Genomic DNA, 24863 nt, shown 5'->3' with positions numbered 1-24863 from the left:
CATTTTATTTAGTTTAAAATTTGTTTTATTTACATGACACTTAAATTCATTAACAAATGCATTCAATAACAATCTATTTGTGTTAATCAGTACTACATGCATGTGCAAAAGTCAAAATATGCTTTGTAAATTGGCAATCACAAGTTTCCTTCTTAACTTGCATTCTGGCTTATAAATTACGAAAAGTACACGGACCCGACCAATGCAGATATTTCAGTGGTGCCTCATTTTAAAATGTTGACCTTTTTGAAACCTAACTACTGTAGTCGGTGCCGTTGAGCGAGTTCTTAAAATGCTGGACGACATAATCGTGATAATAGGCCATTATGCACAGAGGCTGACCGAGAATAATGGAAGCCCACACGATTATATTGCCCATTCGGGGACCCAATTTCTTTTCAATGGATTTGGATACGGCCGATAGGGGAATCTGACCCATCATGCCCATAAATGCCCATATCTTGTATATTTGCAAAGGAACTGAAACCTGGAAATATAAATTATATTATTGTAAAAAATTTCAAATTCAAAATATCAGCCCTCATACCAAATATTCATGGAAGACGGCACTAAACAAAAAGACAATAGTAGAGGCCTGTCTTGAGGAATAGCCCATCTGGACCACAGGGATGTAGAGATGACGCACGCACCACCTATGAACTGGCATGTTCCATGTACGCCAGAAGGTATCAATGTTATTCGCATTCCACCAATCACAATAAAAATTGCGATCAGCAAAGTTCAGCAGTTCGCCCACCGCATTGAGAAAAGAGTGGAACATTAGATAGAAAAAGCAGAGCCAGCAAAGATGATTGGGTAGCTAATTAAATAAACATTATTAAATAATATTTAAACGTTTTATAATTTGCACTCTACCAACCGCAAGTTTAAGGAGTCGCTCAGTGGCTAAGGCCACGTCCATGTTGGAGAACGGAATCAGGGAGTTCCGAACCGATGGAATAATCCATTGTTGAAACAATGCCATAACCACATTCACTCCAATCACCACCTCCAATAAACGCTTCAGCAAAAAGCGTTTGCGCACGCGCGAGGTTCGCGGGAAATTCAACTCATAGCAGAGCGTGGGCGCGCAAAGGAAATACAAGAGATCCTTGTAGGTGAGATTATCAGGATATTGCACCAGCTTTGAAACATCCTCGTCTTCTTCACCTCCATTCAAAACTCCTTTTTCTGGATGAAAGATGAATTTTTAATATAAGACATACGGTTGAGAGATACCAACATACTTAGTTCCGCCAAAGTTATGCTTGGTCGACGCTCCCGCGGATTCTTTTGATAGTAAGTCTGACGGCACCACATATTCGTCTGTACATAGGACCAAAGTTTTAGAAACAGCACAGAGTAAAAGAAGCAAACTGTTGAAGCGCCCACTAAAGAAATTTAAAGGTTAACAGATAATTACATCATTTAAAATACATCTAAATTAAGTTAATTTCTTACTCAAACTAAAAGCATGCCCTTTTAGGTGAATTGTTACCACCGGCAGACAAACCAAGACAACAATGTTGACTATCTGGATGAACAGTCCCAAGCCCTCTGCAATTATTTCCTGGAAAAGAATTACAAATTTGGTTTAATTTTTAATTCATTTTGTTAGTATCTTTTGAAGACAGGACTTGATATCATGACAAATGATACTAAATTAGTAAAGTATCAATACGCGATGTTTGTGATATGAACATTTAAATTCTAAAACCATCGAATTCCTGTAACGGTAACTTCTCTCATCACTAATAAACAATCGATATTAAAAACTCGCCCTAAGTTCCATCTCCAGATCTGCGAGCATTGTGTGCGAAAACGAATTGCGATTTCATTTCATGTTGCAAGACTGTGGAGGAACAAGCCACAAGTGATATAAATTAAAGCGAATAGGACCATCAAAAAGAAAATTGACTCAAAATGGAAGTGACAGAGGCAAATTTACAGCTGCTGGCCGGTTATTTGCAGCAGACGCTGAGCGCCGATCCAAATGTCCGCCGGCCGGGTAAGTGTGTGTAGGAATGCGTGTGCACACACACAACTGCACATGCGTGCAGGGGTGCTGATGTATATGTGCGCGGGAAATGGTTTTTGGCGACGCCAATGAAAAATACGGTTTTTAAATCCATTTGAAATGCTCCACAAGTTCTCCCCACGTCAACTGAATTTTACAGTCGCGCAGCTTTCTTATTTATTGAATCGAGATTAGCTGATCTTGATATGACTGTTGCCAAGCCAGCTTTCAAAACCATAGCCCTAGTTTTAGGATTATTTAAGGCATGCCAAAATCTCAATATTTTTCATACTTATGGAGTCCGCACCATAACCAAGCTTTTGAAAAAATTGTATAAACAACTTTTTGCTTGTTTTATAAATATATTAAGTTCAACGAGGAACACTTTAAGCTCCATATCGGTTGCTTATATATATTTGCAACATCCAATTTCCATATGTATGTAGTTCTAACAAACACACCATTTCCTTCTCTACTTGTATAGCCGAAAAACTTTTGGAATCCACGGAACTGCAGCAGAATTACCCGATCTTACTGCTCAATCTGATAGACAAAGCCCAAATGGACATGACCACGCGGGTGGCGGGAGCCATTGCCTTTAAAAACTATATTAAGCGGAATTGGGCAGCCCACCTGGACAGCGATGGACCGGATCGCATCCACGAAAGTGACAGGAATACAATTAAGACCTTGATCGTAACACTAATGCTCCACTCACCGGTGGCATTGCAAAAACAACTAAGCGACGCGGTCAGCATCATAGGCAAATATGATTTTCCCAAAAAATGGCCGCAGCTTATCGACGAGATGGTGGAGAGATTTGCCTCTGGTGATTTCAATGTCATCAACGGCGTTTTGCAAACCGCACATTCGCTGTTCAAGCGCTATCGTTATGAGTTTAAGTCGCAGGCTTTGTGGGAGGAGATCAAATTTGTGCTGGATCGCATGGCTAAACCTCTGACAGACCTGCTCCAGGCCACAATGCAGTTGACCAAGGTGCACGAGAACAATGCCGACGCCCTGAAGGTCATCTACGGTTCTTTGGTTCTTGTGAACAAGGTGTTTTTCTCGCTCAACTCCCAGGATTTGCCGGAGTTCTTTGAGGACAATATCAATACGTGGATGGGAGCGTTTATCCAGCAACTGGCCGCGGATGTGCCATCCCTGCGTACTGCTGATGATGAGGATGCGGGTGTTCTAGAGCATCTGCGTGCTCAAGTCTGCGAGAACATTTGCCTTTATGCGAAAAAGTACGACGAGGAGTTCAAGCCATTTATGGAGCAATTTGTGACTGCAGTTTGGGAGTTGCTGGTCAAGACCAGTTTGCAAACCAAGTACGATTCAGTAAGTAACCGACACAACACTCTTTTTCAATAATTAATCTTATAATTTTTCTATTCCTATTTTGCGCGCAGTTGGTCTCCCATGCTCTACAGTTTCTCTCTGTGGTGGCAGAGCGCCAGCACTATCAGAGCATTTTCGAGAATCCGGAGATTCTTGCGCAGATCTGCGATAAAGTTGTCATTCCCAATCTAGACATCAGGCCCTCAGATGAAGAAATTTTCGAGGACAGTCCGGAGGAGTACATTCGAAGGGATATTGAAGGCTCTGACATTGACACACGACGTCGGGCGGCATGTGATCTGGTCAAGACTCTATCAATCAACTTTGAGCAAAAGATCTTTGGCATTTTTGGCCAGTATCTAGAGAGATTGTTGACCAAGTACAAGGAGAATCCGGCTACCAATTGGAGGTCAAAGGATACGGCAATTTATTTGGTTACTTCGTGGGCATCTCGAGGAGGAACTCAAAAGCATGGCATCACACAGACCTCGGAGTTGGTTCCACTCCCCGAATTTTGTGCCCGGCAAATTATTCCAGAACTGGAAAGACCCAACAGTAAGCCCAAATAACCATTTTCCCAATTCGATCATCTTATATCTGCATTCTTTAAATTCTCTTTGCAGTTAACGAGTTTCCTGTTCTTAAGGCTGCTGCCATTAAGTATGTAATGGTGTTCCGCAGCATTTTGGGTCCCCAAGTCCTAGCAAGCTGCCTGCCCCAGCTTATTCGACATCTCCCCGCCGAAAGCTCTGTTGTTCATAGCTATGCTGCTTGTTCAGTGGAGAAGATCCTTACTATGCGGGATGCTAGCAACACGATCGTGTTTGGTCCACAGATCTTGGCACCTTACACAAATGAACTTATTAGTGGATTGTTTGCGACCCTTTCGCTTCCAGGTTCCGGAGAAAATGAGTACGTAATGAAAGGTGAGTTTGGGGGACTATCCTATACGTTTCTAGTATGTTAACAAATCTCTTATTATTATTATTAGCCATTATGCGAAGTTTTTCGGTCTTGCAATCGGCTGCCATGCCCTTTATGGGCGTCGCCCTTCCACGGCTTACCGAGATTCTCACCCAAGTGGCCAAGAATCCTTCGCGTCCGCACTTTAACCATTATCTTTTTGAAACGCTGGCTCTGTGTATAAAGTAAGTATAATGCATTTTGGTGCTAAAGACCAATAACAAATTTTCTTTTTCCCTAGAATTGTTTGTCAGGCCGATAGCTCGGCTGTGAGCTCCTTTGAGGAGGCCTTGTTCCCAGTTTTCCAGGGCATCTTACAGCAGGACATTGTCGAATTTATGCCCTACGTCTTCCAGATGCTTTCTGTGCTGTTGGAAATGCGCGAGGGCACTGGTACCATACCGGAACCCTATTGGGCTTTGTTCCCTTGCTTGTTGTCCCCAGCTCTGTGGGACAGGACGGGAAATGTCACACCATTAATTCGACTGATTTCAGCTTTCATCAAGCAGGGATCTGCTCAGATTCAAGCCTTGGGTAAACTGGTAAGTTATTATTATATATCACACATTTCATTTTACAGAGTCCAATCTTATAAAATTTTCAACATATATTTCAGAGCGGAATCCTGGGAATATTCCAAAAGATGATTGCCTCCAAGGCTAATGACCATGAAGGGTTTTATCTTCTCCAGAATCTGCTTTCCTACTACCCTCCCGCTGAGATTCAAACCAATCTTCGACAGATCTTTGGCTTGCTCTTCCAGCGATTGTCTCTCTCGAAGACTCCGAAGTATTTAAGCGGCATCATTATTTTCTTCAGCTTTTATGTGATTAAGTTCAGTGGCAGTCAGATGGCTCAATTGATAGATGAGATTCAGCCTAACCTGTTTGGCATGCTGCTGGATCGCGTGTTCATCACCGAAATGGGCAAGGTTCCCAAGGAGCAGGATCGCAAAATGGTGGCCGTGGGTGTCACTAAGCTCCTTACTGAAACTCCAGAAATATTGCAGCAGCAGTACGCTACTTTCTGGCCACGACTGCTGCATTCTCTAATCGATCTCTTTGAACGACCACCAGAGAAATTGATGGGTCTCGAAATAGGAGAGCCAGCAGGAGTTGCCGAAGATCCCGATTCGGGCTATCAAGTGGCATTTGCCCAACTGACTCATGCTCAGCCCAGCCAGCAGGATCACCTGGCTGAGATTAAGGATGCTCGCCAGTTTCTAGCAACTTCGCTCTCTAAGTTTGCCCAGGCTAGGGCAGGAGAATTTTCCACTTTGTTGTCGCCCCTGGAGCCGGAATACAAGCAAGTACTCCAGAAATATTGTGATCAGGCTGGAGTACGCATTGCCTAAAGGAATCGACCGACTTGGAGCTCATTCATCGCGCAATCAAACCTCGCCATACATTCGAAAATTTATGCATAAACGCACTCGATCATTCATTGCATGCCCAGTTTATTGTCATTAAAAATTTGTATCTAATGTATCTATATGTAAGTTTTGTAAACAATTAAAAGTTATGTTTTCCGAAACTGGTGTGTTTCATACTTTTCCCTCTGATAAACAAATCATTTCTTGTCAACAACCTTCACTCAATTTCCAAATTGTGAATTTAGAATTAACTAGATATTTCGAAATTTAGCATATAAGCCATGTTCAAGCTAATAACGTATTTCAAGTCGCGATCGAAGAAATTAGGCGTGAGATGCTATCAAAGTGAGTACTTACCATGGCTAGACCCTTCTCCACAGCCAAACAGAGCGATATGTGCACTAAAGAGTCTGTAAAGGATGGTAATATGAAGGTTATCGATTTCGTTTGCGTAATCCTTGATTTTGTTCGTACTTACAAATGCTCAGGATTAGGGCGTTATGTCCTTCGCCTTCGTTGTGGCCGCTTATGAAGAAGAACCAATCCAGAGGGTTGATGCGAATGCCATATCTAAGAAATGGGGAGTTAGCTAAAACTTGTACTTCTACTTAAGATCATCGTAGTTACTTTAGAAGATTCTCCAAGCCCAAACGCAGACCTCCAATGCAGAGCAGTAGAAATCCCCAGTTCACCAGTCCAGAAAAATTGGTAAATCCAGAACTCCAAGAAAACAGGGAATCTCGTGGCCGATGGATTCTAAAAGAGGCGAAACCCTCAATTTAGGCTTAAGTAGTTTAATTTCCCATACTTACGGTCTGCCAGGCTGTGCTCTTCTCTGCTTCTCCTCTTTATTGGAAATCTCCTCAGCACGAGTCACACTTTGTGTTCTCCTGTATCTCAGCTTCTTCTCAGATCCGTTGGTTCCATTACCATTTTCATCCTTATCCAAAACCTTACGATACTGTCGCAGATCGATGGGATTCCCGTGCTGATCGAATAGGTTTTGTGTTGACTTGCGATTCCTTAGACTGCTAAGATTATGCTCTGTGGCGGACGCCGATCTTCTCAAGCGCTTCATGATTCCAACACCGCTGGATCCGCCATTCTTGGTCGGTTGTTCTGCTTTCCCTGGCTCCTTATCTTGGGGATCCTTATTGGTGGTCATGGTGCTGGTCTCTATATTAATAAAATTTCAATTTATAATGATTACTTCTAGCTTATCGCAAATTCCATTTGCAATTGAAATGCAAAGATAAGATTTGTTTTGGTATCCCTTATAAAATGTTTGAGTGCTTTTATTTTGACACACAAATAACTCAGATTGGATCCCATGCGTTTTTAATCAGCGGAGGCATTTTCGGAGCCGCTTATCTATTGAATAAATACGCAACTCAGATAAGACGTAATGAGGGTAATTAAGTAATAAGATGTCTTAATCACATATCTTGGTTTTTATTTATGAAAATCGTTTTACTGCTTACTGAAGCGGGTCATATATTAATCTATTAGTAAATAGAGCTCTAATATAGAGTAAATAGAAGAGACAAAACCAGAAGCAAAATGCGGCTTGCGGTCAAAGTTCAGCTGACTACTAGATTGCTGATTGAGTAATCAGATACCGATTTGCATAGACATTGAACCCGCATTTGATAATGTGGTTAAGCCAACAGCTTCTCACTTAAATCGTGTAAAACCAGTTGTAAAGCTGCTGCGATCGTACTTGACATTAGCTCCCACAGTCAAGATCGCATGTCAACCAAATGGGAGGGCATTATCGCCGTTAAGCCTCAAAAATCCAAATCACAGCCAACTTTTGCAATGAAAATTGTATAGAACCCAAGAATCATCAACCGTTTATTATATGTGCAGATTCTATTTTTGAATACAAATGCGATTCGAGTTATAGATTTGCGTTCACGTAACTTGTTTGTGTTAAACAACGAGTAGCAAGATACGATTAGGAAATTGTTGTCTCAGCAATTATTTAATATTTATAAATCACTATAATACCTACATATATGACGAAATTTTTGTGTGTTATCTGTCGAAAAGAAATCTTAAGTAACAAAATCAACGTCATGTTACGAAGGCAACAATTTCACCTAATTGTTTTATTCGAATAGTTTGTTGATACCTTGTTTATTTGACATCAAAGTTCGATCACTATCGCTGCTTATCGCTTATGAACCGAAAAATCAATTTAAGTGATCGTAGATGCCAACCTTTTTGAGTAATGGCTTTTGAAAGTTGAAATGTATACGATTCGAGTTCAGGATTGCAATATTTTTTGAAGAATTTTAGCAATTTTTGTCTCGCAGCGTGTATTTAGTATTCCACTGGCGAAAAACACAAAGTTTTACATAATTATTCAGTGCGTTGAACTGATCCAAGTGCAACAAAGACATTTACTCCAATCTCATATGTTCATGGGGAGTGCAGAACGATTTCAGTCGAGTCACCGTGACGCAACGTCATTCAGAACTTTAAGTCGGAGCTCGTCATGGCTCATCAACTGAATGATGAGTAATTTCCAGTCATCGAGGACCGCGGCAGTCCGAGATGTACATGGAGCACTCAAAGATATATATGCACCCATTAATATACATATAATAAATCCCTGCAAGAAACTACACAAGAGAGGTCAAATAAGATAATCAGGATAGTACTGTAAAGATATTTTCAAGTCCAAGGTAATAGATTAATGCACTGTCAACTTGGTGTGGGTTCTTATTGAAAATGTATTTTACTCAACGTCTCATTATTTGATATATGTAAGTGCACTAGAATTGTGACCGCTGCTGTTTGAATAGATATGTAAGAACATACATATACAACCCGCATGTGGAAACCGAACCTGAATTGAATGCTCTTTGCGGTTTGACGATTAGTTTGTTGAACTTTCGGTTTATATTTAAACAGTCGAAGGTGGGGGCGGTACAGCGGTAACTGCAGCAAAATGATAATGGATCTTGGAAAAGTTTCGTCAATTTAGTGAGCACTGTTGATTTTTATTTAATGCACTGTGCCCTACGGCGACCTTAAAATCGTTAAAATATTCCAAACATCTTAGTTGTGTCCTACATGGACGGATAATTACTGCCGGAACCGGTTGCAGCTTTATAAGGAAGAACTCTCCTTAGCGATGATAAAAGTAGGTCAGTAACTCAGTCGATTCATCAACTTGAGTGCCGAACGCCGACCAATGGAACATCGATTGATAAAGGTTATCAAGCTGCGGTTCATAAACTCGGAGATTGCATAATCCCCACGTAATCATGTTGCCAGGGTAGACATGTCTGGCTGGGCCACCCTAATCACAATTTCCTTGCCCCTTACCATGTAAAACGGATGCATACCCAGCTAGAGTCGAAATTCTAAGAGGCGATTTTGCTGGAATCAATCTAAAATAGGTATGCTAACTTTGGGGAATGAAATATTTATAATTGATTTCAAACATAAACTGAATTTTCAAAGTTTAATGTAATTTGAAGTTAACCATGACAAGCTTCACTGTAGCCTACAAATTATCGAGAGGAAAAAGACACAAAAATTTCGCCGGCTTCCTCTAATCAGAGGGTAACAACAATGCTCTTATCAGCCGGAGTCTGACATTTGCCGTGCGACTGATAATTCCTAAGTGGAATGGAATTTGTTTTCCCAACCAGAGACACGCTCTCTCTTTTGCTGGGTCGTTTTATCTCCGGTCAGAAGTACTCTCTGTTTGGGTTTTCAGCATAAACCGGTTTTTTGGCATAGAAGTTTGTTTGGTTTTTACTGTTTGACTTTTTCTGTTTGATGGCGACGACGCCACATTTCGGAAATGTTTTATTTTTTTAGTTCGCGACGCAATGCCCGGATCAAGGTTATACAGCCATTGGTCAAATATATGCACACGCATTCACACATTTAGTTATATAGACATTATCACCGCTCATTTAATTCAAGGGAAGGCGGAGATAGTTTCACTAATTTATGATGGCTATATGGCATGCAAAAATATAGCCTCTCTATATTCGATTATATACGATTTGTTGTTAGGTTTCTCTTGTTTTTTATCAGCTTAACTGCTGTTATCATAAAATTAAGCCGCTTTAATGGGCTTTGAGTCACCAAAACACACTGCACGTGTTTGCCACTTGTTGTTTTTGTTTTCTTTTCAGTGGCTACCAGAAACACATTTCCGATTGGAACAACTGCACTTGCAGATCTTCTTCTTATTCGCTCAAGTTCATTACTCCGCCATCGAAAACTTCAAACAAAAGCGAGAGTTAGACAGAGAACGAAGATCGCCGAAGAAGCGTAAACAAACACACAAAAAACTCTCACACTAATCGTTTAATTTTCCACTTGAGCTCTGTGAACTTTGATTGCCTTCTATTGTTTGTACTCAGTTAACAATATATTATTTGTCTACTCAGTTTAGCACACCTTGCACACAATTTAATCCAATTGGCAAGTTTTTGTTGTTTCTTCCAACAAGAGCAGACTTATTTTCACGTACTGGAAGCGGCCTCTTTTTACCGTAAACCGCACGCTTCGACGGCGAGTTCTCAACTGACGCTTGGAAAATACATTTGGAAATAAACAAAGCAATAGGCTGGACATCAGTGATGCCCGGAGCTTAGCGTAAAATTATTTTTTTGGCGGGAAACACAAATGTAATACAGCAGGAGCCACAATCGCCGATAGTAGTCGATAGCAGTACTAAAGGTAGAACTTCAAGTACTAAGTAAAAATATTGCATTGATGAATACTCACAAACGATTTGTCTTTTGTTTACACATTTTCCGCTAACATGTCAACACTGTCAGATAATCTTGGGTTATCGGTATCAAACAGTGAGCGATCGATATTTACTGGAAGGAAATGTGGCGGTACATTTGAAAAGCAAATTATAATTATTCGTAGAAAAGAAAAACAACTGTGTTATTCTTCAATGTATAATTATTCCCAGTGAGCATGAAGGATATAGACATACTTTACAATGAGATAATATGTTTGTATTATCCATCAGTATTTCAACTTACCCCTTTTTAAATATTTGTGTAGAAAGACAAAGACTCTCCAGTGCAGTTGCCTCTTATTATGCACTAGGTGGCGCACTGGACTGATCTCCCCAATAGATGGCTCTATTGTCTTTAATTTTCGTATGTCGTATTTCGTTTTAGTTTTTATTATTTTCACACTTAACAACTAAAAAACGTAGAAAAATTTCAATAATTTAATGCTTAATTACACAACGAAAACTCTTTGCTCGAATTACATTGGGTATAGAACGCAGTCACATTGTGACGCCAGCAGGGCCTAACAACTAACAACAAATAAATACATTTTCAATTAAAGCTGACTTATGTACAAGAACGTATTAGGCGTGAGAAAAAGTTTCTGATAGATTTGGTATAGAGCGCAGTTCAAGAAAAATGCATGTTTTGGGCTAATGCTGCTGTCGCCTCTCGTCGATCTCGTCCTCGTCCAGACCCTCGATAAGATCCTCCAAGTCGTCTTCACCATCGTCCACATCATCCACAAATTGATCGATTCGTTTGAGTAAATTGTTTGGCTCTTCAGCCTCGCCCTCCTCCTCGTCCTCATCGTTTTCAGTAACCGTTTCATTATCATCCTCAATGCCCTCCTCCTCATCTTCATCATTGTATTCCATAATATCATCTCTGGTGGTGACCCCGTCTTTAATCCGTGACTCTGGCAATTGATCATAGTCAAATACCTGACGTGTTGCCCGAGGTGGTGTTTCAGTGGAAATCGGTGACCCCAGACCTTCGCCAGCTTCATCATCTTCATGGGTGTCATCTTCAAGGAGACTCTCTATGCCCGCCGCTTTACTGGATATCCTAGGTTCCGGTTGCTGTGGCAACAACTTGGTGCTAACTGGCTTCAGCACGGTGCTCGTAGTAGAACTTGCTACCAAAGGTGCATCAGTGGATGAGGCTATCTTTTGGGCATCGGCAAACATATTGTCCAGTAGACTAAGCAGATCGTTTACACCGCTTGGCTTTTCTGGAGTGGGTTGTGGTGGAATTAAAGGGGTAGTGCTGCTTATGGGCAACTTGGTGGTTGTTGAAGTTGTGGTTTTTGTAGCGGTGGCAACGGTTGTAGTGCTAGTGCTTACTGGAGCCTTAGTGGTGCTATATATAGGAGTTTTTTGAGGAGCCCTTGTGGTCGTAGGTTTCATGGTAGTGGGCTTATTAGTCGTAGTTGTCGTTGTCATTGGCGTGGTTTTGGTGTGCAAATGTTTTACCTGATAGGACTCCACAGTTCCCCTTTTCTCATTAGGATCGGCTATCCTAACCACTGGTTCCCTCTTGGAGATAACCGGCACTATCTTCGGACTATGTGGATCCAATTCATTTTGACCGTAGGTCTTCACTTTCGAATGACCCTCGATGATGAGGTACATGGGTCCTAGTAGCGGCTTCGGTGGTTGCTTGTAATGGGAGAAAAGAGAGTCCGTGGTGGGTTCACTGGGAGCAGGAGCCACTGTGGGTCTCTGCGCTAGATTGCTAGTCTGGGGGATCAGTAAACGATTACTGGTGGTTGTGCTGGCTCGCTGATAAATGGGCAAAGTTGTAGTCGTGGTCGATGGAGTGGTTCCCACGGTGGTAGTGCTGCTCATCATCATGGGTCTAAAACCAGAGCTACTTGTTTGGGGCGTGGGTGTGATATAGATTTCCGGTTGGGGTTCTTTTCTAGTGGCCACAGTGGGAACTGCTATGGTGGGTGGACCCGGTACAAATGTCACGGGTGCATAGGTAAATGGAGGACGGGTGGAACTCATACCAAAGCCAACAGATGCTTGTGGGTGATGTGGCTTGGTTGTGCCCATCAAATATTTTGTGGCTGGCATTGTGGGCTTAACCTTGGGCTTTGACGTTACCACCACCTCTTTTTGGAGTAGCTCATGGAGCCACGGCTTCCTAAGACCTGTCTTTGATCCACTTTGTTGACCTGGGAGAGAGTTGGGCGAGTAGATCATCGTTTGCTGGTGATGGGGCCTTGAAAAGCTGTATGTGTGCATGGATTCCTGCAGATGGGGGTCTGAGTAACTCAAACGATATGGTGGCCGACTGGTCATCCAAGGCGTTGAAGAGGATAAAGAGGTGTGGTGGCTCATCGCTGACGGTTGCTGATGGTAAATCACTGAGGAAGTCATCGCTTGCTTGGGAGTTGGGGAGCTCATATGGTTGAGGCTCATGTAAGAGGTGGGCGCTCCCGTGGCCATCATACTGTGTCTGTATTCCATGGGAGGAACGGACGAACCACTTGATTTCATCATCATCATGGGCGGTGGCATCAAATGGGTGGGCGGCATGTGCTGCTGGACATGTTGATGCTGTGGAATATGATGGGTTTGCTGTGGCATTTGTGGGTTATGTTGTTGTTGGGTGGGGGCATAGTAGCTCCTCCGGATGGCCGCATATTTAGCTTGTTGCTGGTGCTGCTGCAGCTGCTGGTGGTGGTGCTGCTGATAATGGCCTAAGCCACCAACTGGTGGATATGAATGGGAGTGGGGTACCCTTACGCGATCACTTGCCACTCCAAGGAGCAGTACCTCACTTTTCGTTTTGTTGCGAAGAACCTCTGGTGGTAGTTCCTTTTTCCTGGCCTCTGGATTACTCTGGCCCGTGCTGTTGTTCTCCGCCCAGTAGCGTACTCGATCCAAGGCCGGCGGACTGTAGTCGTAGGTGGGATCCTTTTGCAGTGGATCCCCGTGGCCAAGAGGACGCCACTCGTTGTTGTTGTTCGGGTCCAGCCGTGGAGCTGTGAAAGAGAAGACGCAGGGGTATGATGATTGAGCACCGTATCAATTTACTTTTACAAGTGCAACTTTAATTGCCCCCCAATTGGCCGGCGGGCATTTAAGCTAGAGATTCAGCGTAGAGCCCGGAGTTATTGGCCATGGCCAAACTCGTTAAAGTGTTAACAAATGTTTTTGTCCCGTCACTTGGCCAAGATGGCATCCTGGTTGCTCATAGCGAGGGGAGCCAGAGGAATTTATTTTATTAGCATTTTCATGCATTGTGATGATGGAATTGGTATTATATTGGATTCTTAAGTATAATGGTTTTAAGTAATTACATTAATGATGCTTTCAAGAGTGAAGAGGTCCAAGGATTAATAATAATCCTGTCCCATCTCATCGAACTTCTCTCGTAACTAACTGAAATGGCTTTCAAGTAATTTTTGCATAAATTGATTTTAACGCCTGCATACAGAGTGCTAGATAGGAGTCTCTATCCAATCCGAAACCCCAGCCACAAGCCGCTTATCTGCGCGCCATGTGGCTCTTAATAAAGCCAAAGTCAGAGGTGAAGCCGCCACAAACTGTGATACCCAACGCCCACCTGGCAGACAACACTTGGTGGCTCCTCCGCCGGCAGGCGTTGATCAGTGGGGGCCACGACCATGGGCAATCAACACCGCAAACAGACAGACACAAAGTCTCATTGGAGCCACTTGGGTCGACTTGGATTTCGGCTCGGTCTTAGCTCGCCATTGCCTGATTGACTGATCAACGGGCTGAGGAAAAATAAATGGCAGAGGCGGCGAAGGCGACGACTGCGAATGCGGAGGCCTGATAAATTATTAGCTAAAACCAGACAAATCGCTTTCCATTTGAGCGGTTGCATAGGCATGCGGAGCTATAAGCTCCCAGCTTCTCGACGTGAGGACATGCACTTGACACAAGCGGAAATGGCCACTCTGGCATCTTGATCTCCTTGTACCAATTGGCATTTAAAACGCTTACATGAAAGGCAATTGATTCGCTAGTCTGATAATTTAAATATTAAACAGTCCACATCAGGTAGACAAAGTATGTCGCATATAAGAGGATTTTGTTGGAAAATGAATTAATTACACCTAAAACAGGCTAATTTCTTTGAATTCCATAATATTTATTTACTTTCGTATTGGTCGGATAAAATCCTATTAATATTGTAGGGTATTTACTGCGTCGTTTCGCCCTTCCACTGCATTTTCATAATGGGTGGGCGCGCTCTGCCTACAATGGGTAGCTCGGCTTAACCGGAGCCACTCCAATCGCAGCCAATCGAGCACATGCATCTGTATCCCATTTATCCTTGCATAATTGCCTGTGACCACGAAACAATGTTGCCAGACGATTTTCACTTTCATTCGCATTAAAATGCCTCGCATGATTGCGTTCAAAATTGTTTGATCTCCTAATGCTGGCCATTAAAATAGTGCCCGCTCTCCGCACCCAGGCACCCAATTATGTTGGCGAAACAAAATCAAAGTGCAAATCTTTCATATTTTTCATTTCGCTGCGGTTGTTGTACGTTGTTCGCTCACCTGTTGTCGCACCGGGCGTCAGAGCAGCCCCATCCTGGCTGCCAATCGTCTCCAAAGTCTGCGGCTGTGATGTGGATGCGGTTGTTGATTGAGCCAAGACCTCGACCACATGGTCGCCGGAGGCGTGTCCGAGGAGCAGGAGGTGGAACAGGCCAAGTATCGTAACCAAATCGCGGCTCTTGTGGCGTTCACTAATCATCTTGCGGCTGGCTTGGTTCGTTGATCGGTGTCTCTGGGGTGTTTTCTTGTTGCTTCTCGTCTTATCTGGAATTTTGTTAAATTGTTCAGTTTCGGTTATGACTCGCTGATGATTTAATAGCCAACATCGATTGTGTTCGCCGAACTCGATCTGTGCAATTTCAGCCACCGCAATTGATTCTTAACTATTGGATAACAACGGACGTGAATGAGGAAGTTTGGCGGTGGTTGCATTCGACTCACTTAACAGGTTGTTATCCAGATCGTTGGCCAGTTAATTTAGAGCTGGTATGAAATTCAGGTAGCCTTTTAGTTGTGATCATAAAATGGAATGTCCGTTTAATATAAACTAAAGAGTAAAGAAAATTAACCTTTCACTTGGCTCGATTTATTAATGAAAAGGTATTAAATTGTAAATTGTTTTAACAAATCGGATTTTAATAAGGCTGATTGAGGGAAAAATAAGCGAGAAGATTTATTAAACGATAAGGCTTTAATTTAAAATACCAAATTTGAGCAACGTAAAATGTCCTGAAACAAAAGACTTAGGACACAAACTACACGAACTATTGTAATCATTTTAATTGGAATCTCATATGATATTTATTACGGAAAATACTAAATATGAAAATAGCGATTATTCCCAATTTTAATGTAATTTTAATGTAATTTTTGGGAAAACAAAAGACTTAAGCAACAAACTTAACGTTCAAAGGACATACAATTATTTGTGAATAACTGCAACTTCTAAGTTAAAATTATTATAAACGCAGCAATGCATCGGTCTGATAAAAGAGGCTTCTCCAAGATTGATACGATTAATTCATAATTTATGGCATTGTGCGGCAGAGGGCAAACAGACAACGTGATTAAAGCGAAGACTCCCAGGAGACCGGGGACTGAATGCCAGCGGTCAGATGATGTATACGACCTGGGTGGGCGGCGGCTCTGCTCTTTTTGGCTTTCTTTCTTCTGCATTTCCTCTCGAAAATATGTCCTAAGGGCTTCTTATCATCATCTCCCTCCCCAAGTTGCATGTCATCTTTGTCTCTTCTTTTTTTTTTTGGTTTTGTGAATATTTCTTTGCGGCTTGCGCTTGCCGGGCGATTCGTTCCCATCGAAAGTGAAACTTGTGCTTTTTGATCATAAAAGAAAATTTGCATTTATTTTGCAGCAGCTCTACGGGTTTCTTGTTGTTGCCTGCATGCTGCTACGGTTGTTGTTGTTGCTGGTGCATCGCGCTCGGCGGCAATCGTAAAAATTAACTTGATTACTACACGCATAAATAAAGCCATTAAATGGCAAACATCTTGCTATGGCAGCAATTAAAATCAAATAAAACTCGCCGACGGCTAAGAAACGTGGAAGGGGTGATGATGGACTTGCAATTGATAATAATTTATCCCGGCCAACTTTTTGACCAACGCATTTTCCAAGTATCGCTCCTAATTTCCCCCAATTTTCCCCCGCTTCCTTCATTAAAGCAATCGCATTTTTATGCGGTAGGCTTAACTTGTTTTGACGCTCTCGTTTCGTGTGAGTTATTTAATTGTTTTTATTATCTTACATCGGCTTTGCATAATGCGTTTAATTACGCATAATTTCCGTGTTATTTAACTTTATTAGCTTTACATGACAAGAGAAATGTGACGATTGCTAAGTGAGTGTTGCGGCTAATGATTAGGCGATTGTCGCATATGCTAATTAAATGGAACTTCAAAGAATTGTCGTTGTAATTTTTAAGAGATATTATTTAACATTCAACAGAAAATATCACTAAAGCTATCTATTTATTCTAATATCGGACACTCAGCTTGTGGCAGTGCGAGGATAATAAAAAAAAGTAAAATAAAAACATTTTAAAGACAGACAGGCAAACGAGTAAGAGATGGAATGATATAAAAGATCTAAAGTTTCAATTAAAAAACTTGATTACTTTTTTATTAAAACAAACTAATTTGTTTGGTCAGTTTGAATTTATTATACAATTAATTTTAAATGCTTTAAAAAAATATAAGTCGGTTTTTATGATTTCACATATAAAAAAGCTACAACCAAAAGCTGAGCCATAAAGTTAAAAAGTAGGTTTTTCATGTTAAAATGTAGTATTTCTTATCAATTGGCTAAGGAGCAATGCCGCTGCACCTGCTGCACTAAAACTAGTCTTATTTTCCCGCAACTTTCCAGTAATTCGCAGGATCTCGACCCCTTTGATTGAGCAACCCACGCCATGTCAAAACGGTATGGTCTCCTATCATAAATGCATTCCAAGCACTTGCGATCGGTGTATCATAAAAGTGGTCACTCAGGCACTCAAACGCTGCCCACAACATCGAACCCAAAAGGCTCCATCAAGTCCAAAAGGCGCTGTGAGGCACTGGGATTAAGAAAAAATCACTGAGACATGGAGATGGAGTGAGCGATGCACTCAAAGCGACAGCTGTTAAGTGGACGGCTAAGCCAATGTGTGTAAAAAAAAGGCAGCTATAAAAAGCCGATGAGCAAGCAAACAGACCAATAAATAGACAAACAACCGAAGCCGAGACCAAATATCCATTCAAGTGCGCGACAGTTTTTATGCCAGCAGCAGCAGCAGCAGCAACGCAGCAACCTGCAACCTGCAGCAGCAGTAGCTGCAACACGAGCAACAAGAAACTGGCGCACTGAGATGCATACCAACATGGCAGCGTATTAGCCAAAGACAAATACTAATTGCAGCCAAAGCAGCTGCCAACTGCCAACAGAAGCAACTGCCACAGCAGCAACATTAGCAGCAGCAGCAGCAGCATAAGCAACATCTACAAATGCATCAGCACAACAGCAGCGCCAGTTGCAGTTGCAGCTTCAGGCTTTTTGTTGCCGGCAGTTAATTTCATTTAAAGAATGTCATCTTCACTTTAAGTGAAAGATAAATGCGCCGAGTGGCCCGGGAGTGCCTGGAAAATCAAGTGTATGTGCGCCCTTTCTCTCCTTGCCTTGCATCGCCTCTTTTATTCTGTACACACGGCGTATGAGTGATGTCCGTTTGTTTGTCTGCTTTTCGTTGGCATAAGCGCCGGCTTTAACGCCATTCAGCGTCTTAATTCTTTGCGCAAAGATGCAAGATCGTAAAAGAGACAAAGCACTCGATTTCGCTGGCGAAGAAAGGTGTATTTTATGTGCAACATCCGCACTCATGGATTATACCATTGAAAACCGAGAGTTGATGGATGGAAAATGCGGGAAAATGTCCATCGACAATGTATCGTGACCAAGTCTTTTTAGTAAAATGTTACTTTAGAGATTCTAACAGGCTACAAGTGGGTCGTAATATGATTTATTACGCGCAGCAATTTTGGGAAAATTTTTAATCTGAAGGCGTCTGGGAACCTTAGGGGAAAAGTATCGTGGGCTTGGCGTTTTCTTTTTTGTTTGGAACGTATAGTTCTCATCGAATGTAAAGTAACTTCTAAGTGCAGTGAGTACTCAAGTATTAAAGTATCAAGGCTAAACTCAATCTTAACTCAATTGCAATAAATAGTCGTACAAGATTATTTCAAATCACGCTTCAAACAACCGATCTATGTATGTCAAATAAATATTCATTAGCCATTAGATACACAGATATTTTATCTCCTTTGACAGTTAAGCTTTCCATTGAAGTCTTAGTTCTATTTATTATTACATTTTTAAATTAGTTAAGCACTTTCTTTCCTGTACGTTTTGTTCTTTCACTTTCACAAGCTTACACAATCTATGCAGGATCTTACATCACCTTTTCCCGGCCAATCGTCTGGCCATTCAATGTCACTGGCACAGGAACAAATATTTTAGCGGTTCCGCGAGTCAAGTCTTTTATAATTTGTACTCGTAGGTTGTTATTTTAATCCTTTTGAAACGGCAATCTAATTCGCAGTCGTTTCCTTGCCGACAATAGTCACAAATCAGTAATCAAACACAAAGCCACTCGGCCAGACAGTGAGGCTGGCCAGAAGACATTTCATTTCATTCAGTAAATTTCACTTTTAAGCGACCAGCGCGACCGATGAAGATAGCAGCTCTTCGAGCTTCTGCCGCCGAAACCGACAGACATTCGCACGGCCTCGGGTTTTGGGACAAAACCTGGGATCTTTATGGAGGAGCCAGAGGTTCAGGCGCTTCAGGTTTCGCTTCGCTTTGCCAGTGCCACCAACCAGTGCATCCGTTTCAAAACGCGTCCGTTTGTTAACTGATTTCGCGTGGTCTTGGCCAAAACTAAAATTCGAAACTGTTAAAAGCGGCAGCGTCGTCGACGCAGGCAGCACTCGACTTCGGCTTCGGCTGAGATTTTCAGGTACATCGAACCAGCTGAAAAGCAAAGCCTGCACTTGTCTTCGTGGTGTTGCCGCCGTCGCAACGCTTTTGACCAACGCTTTTGGCCAAAGCGAATCCATAAAGACACGCGTCGCCAGCGCAGTTGGCAGCGCAGTCGACTTCGTCACCAAAGTTGTCGTCTTTTCGCTTTTGTTGCTGCCTGTTTGTAGTCGTTGCCCAAAGGCAGACTCACTTTTCACTACCTGCAACATGTGACCGCTGCTAGCCAAGAATTCTGATTAGGTTTGATTTTATTTTCCTTTGATATTTGCAGAAATTTAGATTTTAGGAAAGACTAAATAAAATTCTAGTACCAACGGTTATTAAAACGATTTAATTATCGAAAATCCAAAGGAATATATCATTTTAGTTCTATACCCCAAAACTTACACTTTCGCTGCCACCTGTTGCATAAAAAGCAAACATCCAAAATAAATTTCTACTGGCAATCGGGTCGTAAAATATGTTAAAAGCTTTGGGCAGCAAAAACAATTGGCAATAGTCATGACATGACTGGCTGTCAATTGGCGTTGCTGTTGCTGCTGGGCGTGTGCGTAGTTGAGGGGAAGATTAGAGTAAGCCGACAGACATGCATACGAAACTCGTCAGTATGATAAAGAAATAAAATAAAATAAAAAGAAATGGCAACGGCTGCGGAAAGATTATGTTGTTTGCTGGCCACAGAGCCTCCCTTTGTCCCCCTTTTCTTTAGAGGTGTCAATAGGCGCAGTGTTGCAAAAAACATCGAACAAACAGCGTATTGCAAATCGAAAGACTCTGGCAACGAACTTGACGCATGACTTTCGAAACTTAGAATGGCACAACACGCAAATATCTATGCACACTCCCAAATACCTGTCGTTACAGAATTTTAAATGTTTGCAAATCATTCCACTTTCTTTTTTCCCTTGTTTTTTTTGCTAAAAACTTTGACAAGAACTAAGTAAATTCAATGCTTTCGGCCCACTTTTTATGAATGAAAAACCAACTAAATTAATTTCACATAACTAAAATGCAATCGAAATTAAGCTAAATGGCTTTAAATTTATTTTGCTGGTTTTTCTCCGATGAAATCGAGTCTGAGTAAGGACCAAATCATCGCAAATCACTGTATAATGTAGCTCACTAAATCCCCCCACGGTAATTTGTTTTCCTCCTTTTCCCCTCCTTGAAATCACCAATTGGGTTTCCTCAGTCAGTTGGTCATTTGGCCAGGCTCGTTAACTTGTTCAGTGGCCACTTGCAAGGCCATCTTGCCATCTCAAGTGCAGCATTTGCCAAGACACCCCCGCCAGCTAGTGGGAACCCCCTTAATTAGCGCATGTGTTGCATGCGGCCAATGTTGCATGTGGCCGGCTAGCTATCTGGCAGCCCACTCGGCCGTGTAAATTGTATCAATAAATTTATTGATTTCAACTGTTGCTGCTGACTTGTTTAATATTTTGCGACGATTTATGTTGCAGGCATGCAAATTTTAGTATTTATTTGCTTTGTCGGTGCACCAGAGGAACCGGCAACTGATGGCGGCCAAGATGACGCTGCTCCGGCTTTAATGAACATGTCGTCTCCGCCGTGTCGTCGCTCTCGGGAAAGAGTCATCAAAACACACACGCATGGCAAATTTGTGTGCTCCGGCTGTCAGCTCTTGTCGCGCACCCCTCCCCCCACCCCTCCCCCACCCACTTCCTGCTACACTATAAACAATATGCAAAGGAATGCAATCAAAGCTAAAAATATTTTCCAGAAGGAGTTTGGTAACAACAAACATTTATTAATGTAAATTTATTTTGATGCTGTCAGGATTATTTTTTGGTCGTACATAAATCTATGCTTTATGTATTAATGGATATTTTAATAAATTAAAAATTAATTAAGACAAAATTTATATTTATTTCTGATCGATCTATTGTCTGAATGTGATGTGAGTGTTTGCCCCAATTTTGTTGAGTGCATTTCTATGTCCTGCTCGTGCCCGTGTAGCTTAATGACAGAAATTAGGCAACCTTTCACTTGCACATAATTTCACCCACACACACACACACACACACTCGCAATGACTTACACAAAGACATTTCCGGCACGGGGCGAGAGTTGGTTTGTGTTTTCTTCTCATTTTGGACTTTGGTTAGTTTTCAGCATTTTTTGTTTAATTTTTTTTTTTTTTTTTTTGGAGCGTCTGCACACCCATAGAACACTTTCGTTCGTTGGCCAAACGAAAACGCGGCTCGCACATATTTTTATCGCTTTGCATTTGGGGTTAGGGCAATTTCTACGGCCATCGACTTGCCACTTGCACCGCCTGCCATGCATGCTAAATCAGGTGAAAAGCTCTGCCGCCCCGAAAAAAGACGTCGCCCGGCGCATTGCTAATTAGATAAACAAATTTTTGCTTTTTGTTGCGACGCACCACCATCGACACTCGCACACAGAAGCGGACACTCGCTGCCGTACATTGTTGCACGCACTCGAGTTATTGAAAAGTGAAATAAGCCGCGAAAGGTGGCAGGTTGAGCTGCGGAAGAAACCGAATTTTATATGCTCTATCAACCAGAAGAATTGACTTAACATAAATATATGCAAGCCATACATATTTACTACATTTTTAATGCACTTTGAATTTAAACAGTATCTTAAACATCATCTTAAGTACTTGTTAAGCTGGTATTTATTCGAATTTTCAATAAGTTAGATGCCTTTTTTCTTTACTTGTTCCAAAGTATTTGTCAAAGTGCAGCGACTCATTCGACAGGCAGTGCGGTGATAAATACACAAGCAGTCCGATGTTTAGTTTCTAAAAAAGAAAGTGAAATTCGAATGCGGACAGAACGAAGCGCAAAGTGCGCGGCCCAGGCAGCTCCCAACTTGGCCAACTTGGCCAGGACCAGGCCAATACGACCACAACAACAACAATATCGACACCAACCAACAAAAAGTAAAAGAAAAGCAACACAACAAACATAAAAACAAGCGGCTTTAAACCTGACTGAGCTGCAACGAGCGGCAGCGAGTCATTCACAAGTTGTGATGCTAAACAAATATGACTAATTATGGAGGAACTGACGCACTAAACAGCGCCACATAATGCGCCCGTCGTCTCGGTTTCGACGTAGATGGTCCACGTCCATGTCCACGGATGGAGCGCAGTCCGGACCGGTTGCCGGCGGCCAAAACCAACACCCGCAATTTCGCCAATTCGTGGAAAAGCGCTCGATTGTATGAATGAAATGCGTTTTACGCGACAAAGTAGATACCGATCGTCACCAGCAGTTGTACACTCGAAGAATAAATAATAATTAAATAATTTAAAAAAAAAATTATAACTACTCCCTGAAGTAGTTTTCCAAAACCAATATTAAATGCAAGCACTGAAATGTTGAAAATTTGGTATATTTTAAAAGTAGCTTTAAACCTTTGTGAACACTTTGCTAATAATATACGCTAAACATATTTTCTCTAAGTGCAGTTTTCTCTGCTAGAAGTGAGTAATGCCTACTAACCACTCCGCAGATAACCTGCCCACAGGTCATGCCACAAGTTCACCAGCCAAGTCGGGTGGCAGCCGGGGCAGATTCGGATTCGTTGGCTGCGATATGGGTGACCAAAATATGTGGCGACCCCGACCACGCCAGCTGCACATCAATCGGTTTCCCTCCTCCAAGGCCGACTCGAAGGCGATCCTCGAGAGGGGCGACTGGGTGATGGACGAGGGGCCAACGCTGCGCTGGGGCATCGCACCCGTCAGCCTGATGGCGGATGACTTTGCCGCGGCGCTGAGTGTCCTGCCCGAGCAGCACCATCGCATCGTGTCCTGCGTGGCTGCCTATCAGTCGCACGCGCTCGCCTTCGCCGAGCGCCATCAGGTGGAGAACGTGTACACCAGCTTCGAGGATCTGGCCAAGTGCCCAAATGTCGGTGAGCTTACTACATTCTACTACATTCTGTGAAGCATCTACTTAATCATAAATTACAGATGTCGTGTACATTTCTCCCCTGAATCCCCAACACTCGGAGCTGTGCCACCTGATGTTGAACCACGACAAGCACGTCCTGTGCGAAAAGCCGCTCTGCATGACGGAGGAGCAGGTGACCAAGCTGCTGGAGAAGGCGCGGGCGCGCGGTCTGTTCCTCATGGAGGGAATGTGGCCCAGATGCGTGCCCGCCTATCATTACCTGCGGCATCAGATCCTGCGAAACCGTTTGGGAGAAATAAAGCAAGTCCATTGCACTTTGGGCCTGCCCGTTTCGCAGGGGTAAGAGTTTAAACGTAGATGGGACAACTAGCACATATTACATCGGCAAATTTGCAGGAGACTAGGACTCTACGGCGGAGTCACCAATGATTTTGGTGTCTACGGTATGCAGCTGGGATTGTGGGTGTTTCGAGAAGTACCACGCTGCCTCAAGGTCAGTGGCAGGGTCAACTCGGAGCACGTGGACGTGTCTGCCGACATTGAACTGTGCTTCACGCGCGGCAAGAGGGCCCTCATCGAGGTCAGCTCCGAAAAGAAGCTCAGCAACCAGGCGGTTATTCAAGGCAAGGATGGTTCCATTAAGGTGGGTTTGGCATAAAGTTTGAAATCTTGCATTATGTATATTTTTTCTCCAAGATGAACAATTACTGGTGCCCAACGCGTCTGATCACCGAGGAGGTGGATTATGAGTTCCCGCTGCCGGGTGGCGATCAGATGGCACCCACCCACTACCACAATCGACTGGGCATGTGCTACGAGGCGGAGGAAGTGCGCAACTGCATTCTGAAGGGCAGCACGGAGAGCGATGACTTCAGTCACAAGGAGAGTCTCCTGCTGGCCAATCTGATGGACACCATCCACGCCGAACTGGGAGTCGGTGAATTCGCCAATCGCAACGAGGTTTCAGATCTGCAGAAGCAGATCGAGAATGTGCAGGATATAGTCAAGGATCCCGAGGAGCTGGCCAGCGAGACGTGCCGGGTGGTGGAGGATGTCAGCATGGGTGGAAGTCTGGAAATCAGTCGGCAGGAGGTGAAAGACCAGGTCAAAGGTCATTGATTGAAATTGAAATTTAGGGTGTCATGCTTGCGGAAGACACTAATCTTATCACCGGATTATAATGTTTTTAAAGAAATCGACAATGCTCAACGAGTGAAAATAAATTAACATTAAGCTGATAACTTTGCGTTGTAACGAATCGCTCTGCTTCTAAAGAGTGAAATATGGCTAAATGGTTCGTGTCTAGGCTAAAAAGTATTGATCAAAGTTCAAACTGCTTAAAAAGCTTTGCCATAAACAGCTGTGGTGAATTTGGAATTTTAATTTTTTATAAAAC

At 42.6% G+C, this 24863-nt stretch overlaps 4 protein-coding genes across 8 annotated transcripts; 2 read left to right on the top strand and 2 right to left on the bottom strand.

Annotated features, from left to right (window-relative positions):
• Window positions 1–2: 2 nt before the first annotated feature.
• On the bottom strand, window positions 3–10279 carry LOC6732564 (diacylglycerol O-acyltransferase 1). 2 transcript variants are annotated; one of them, XM_016180266.2, is made up of 10 exons: window positions 10125–10279; window positions 6509–6872; window positions 6324–6452; window positions 6175–6266; window positions 6054–6106; window positions 1462–1570; window positions 1248–1391; window positions 881–1191; window positions 548–820; window positions 3–487 (listed from the first exon to the last, which is right to left on the bottom strand). In XM_016180266.2, exons 2-10 carry the CDS (start codon window positions 6859–6861, stop codon window positions 254–256), a joined length of 1698 nt encoding a protein of 565 aa, XP_016025245.1. In that variant the 5' UTR covers window positions 6862–6872; window positions 10125–10279; the 3' UTR covers window positions 3–253. The 2 variants fall into 2 exon arrangements, with proteins under 2 accessions (XP_016025245.1, XP_016025246.1); XM_016180267.2 differs by having other exon boundaries at window positions 10198–10275.
• LOC6732565 (exportin-2) lies at window positions 1771–5857 on the top strand. Its single transcript, XM_002079648.4, has 7 exons — window positions 1771–2008; window positions 2502–3361; window positions 3433–3916; window positions 3985–4287; window positions 4353–4509; window positions 4566–4866; window positions 4941–5857. Exons 1-7 carry the CDS (start codon window positions 1924–1926, stop codon window positions 5676–5678), a joined length of 2928 nt encoding a protein of 975 aa, XP_002079684.1. The 5' UTR covers window positions 1771–1923; the 3' UTR covers window positions 5679–5857.
• LOC6739243 (trans-1,2-dihydrobenzene-1,2-diol dehydrogenase) lies at window positions 5902–24705 on the top strand. The gene is made up of 5 exons (XM_016168984.3): window positions 5902–6041; window positions 23064–23468; window positions 23527–23806; window positions 23864–24110; window positions 24164–24705. The coding sequence occupies exons 1-5, from the start codon at window positions 5978–5980 to the stop codon at window positions 24584–24586; spliced, it is 1419 nt and encodes a 472-aa protein (XP_016025243.1). The 5' UTR covers window positions 5902–5977; the 3' UTR covers window positions 24587–24705.
• LOC6732563 (mucin-2) lies at window positions 10854–21875 on the bottom strand. Of its 4 annotated transcripts, none has more exons than XM_016180265.3 (3): window positions 21619–21875; window positions 15027–15290; window positions 10854–13472 (listed from the first exon to the last, which is right to left on the bottom strand). In XM_016180265.3, exons 1-3 carry the CDS (start codon window positions 21626–21628, stop codon window positions 11131–11133), a joined length of 2616 nt encoding a protein of 871 aa, XP_016025244.1. In that variant the 5' UTR covers window positions 21629–21875; the 3' UTR covers window positions 10854–11130. The 4 variants fall into 4 exon arrangements, with proteins under 4 accessions (XP_016025244.1, XP_039146966.1, XP_039146964.1 ...); XM_039291032.2 differs by lacking the exon at window positions 21619–21875 and adding an exon at window positions 18953–19489; XM_039291030.2 differs by lacking the exon at window positions 21619–21875 and adding an exon at window positions 18974–19489.
• Window positions 24706–24863: the final 158 nt, after the last annotated feature.

The sequence above is a fragment of the Drosophila simulans genome, chromosome 2L (genome assembly GCF_016746395.2).
Source record: "Drosophila simulans strain w501 chromosome 2L, Prin_Dsim_3.1, whole genome shotgun sequence".
Taxonomy (NCBI): Eukaryota; Metazoa; Arthropoda; class Insecta; order Diptera; family Drosophilidae; genus Drosophila; species Drosophila simulans.
Note: the sequence above shows the minus strand (reverse complement) of the source record. Positions and strands in the feature narration are given on the sequence as shown.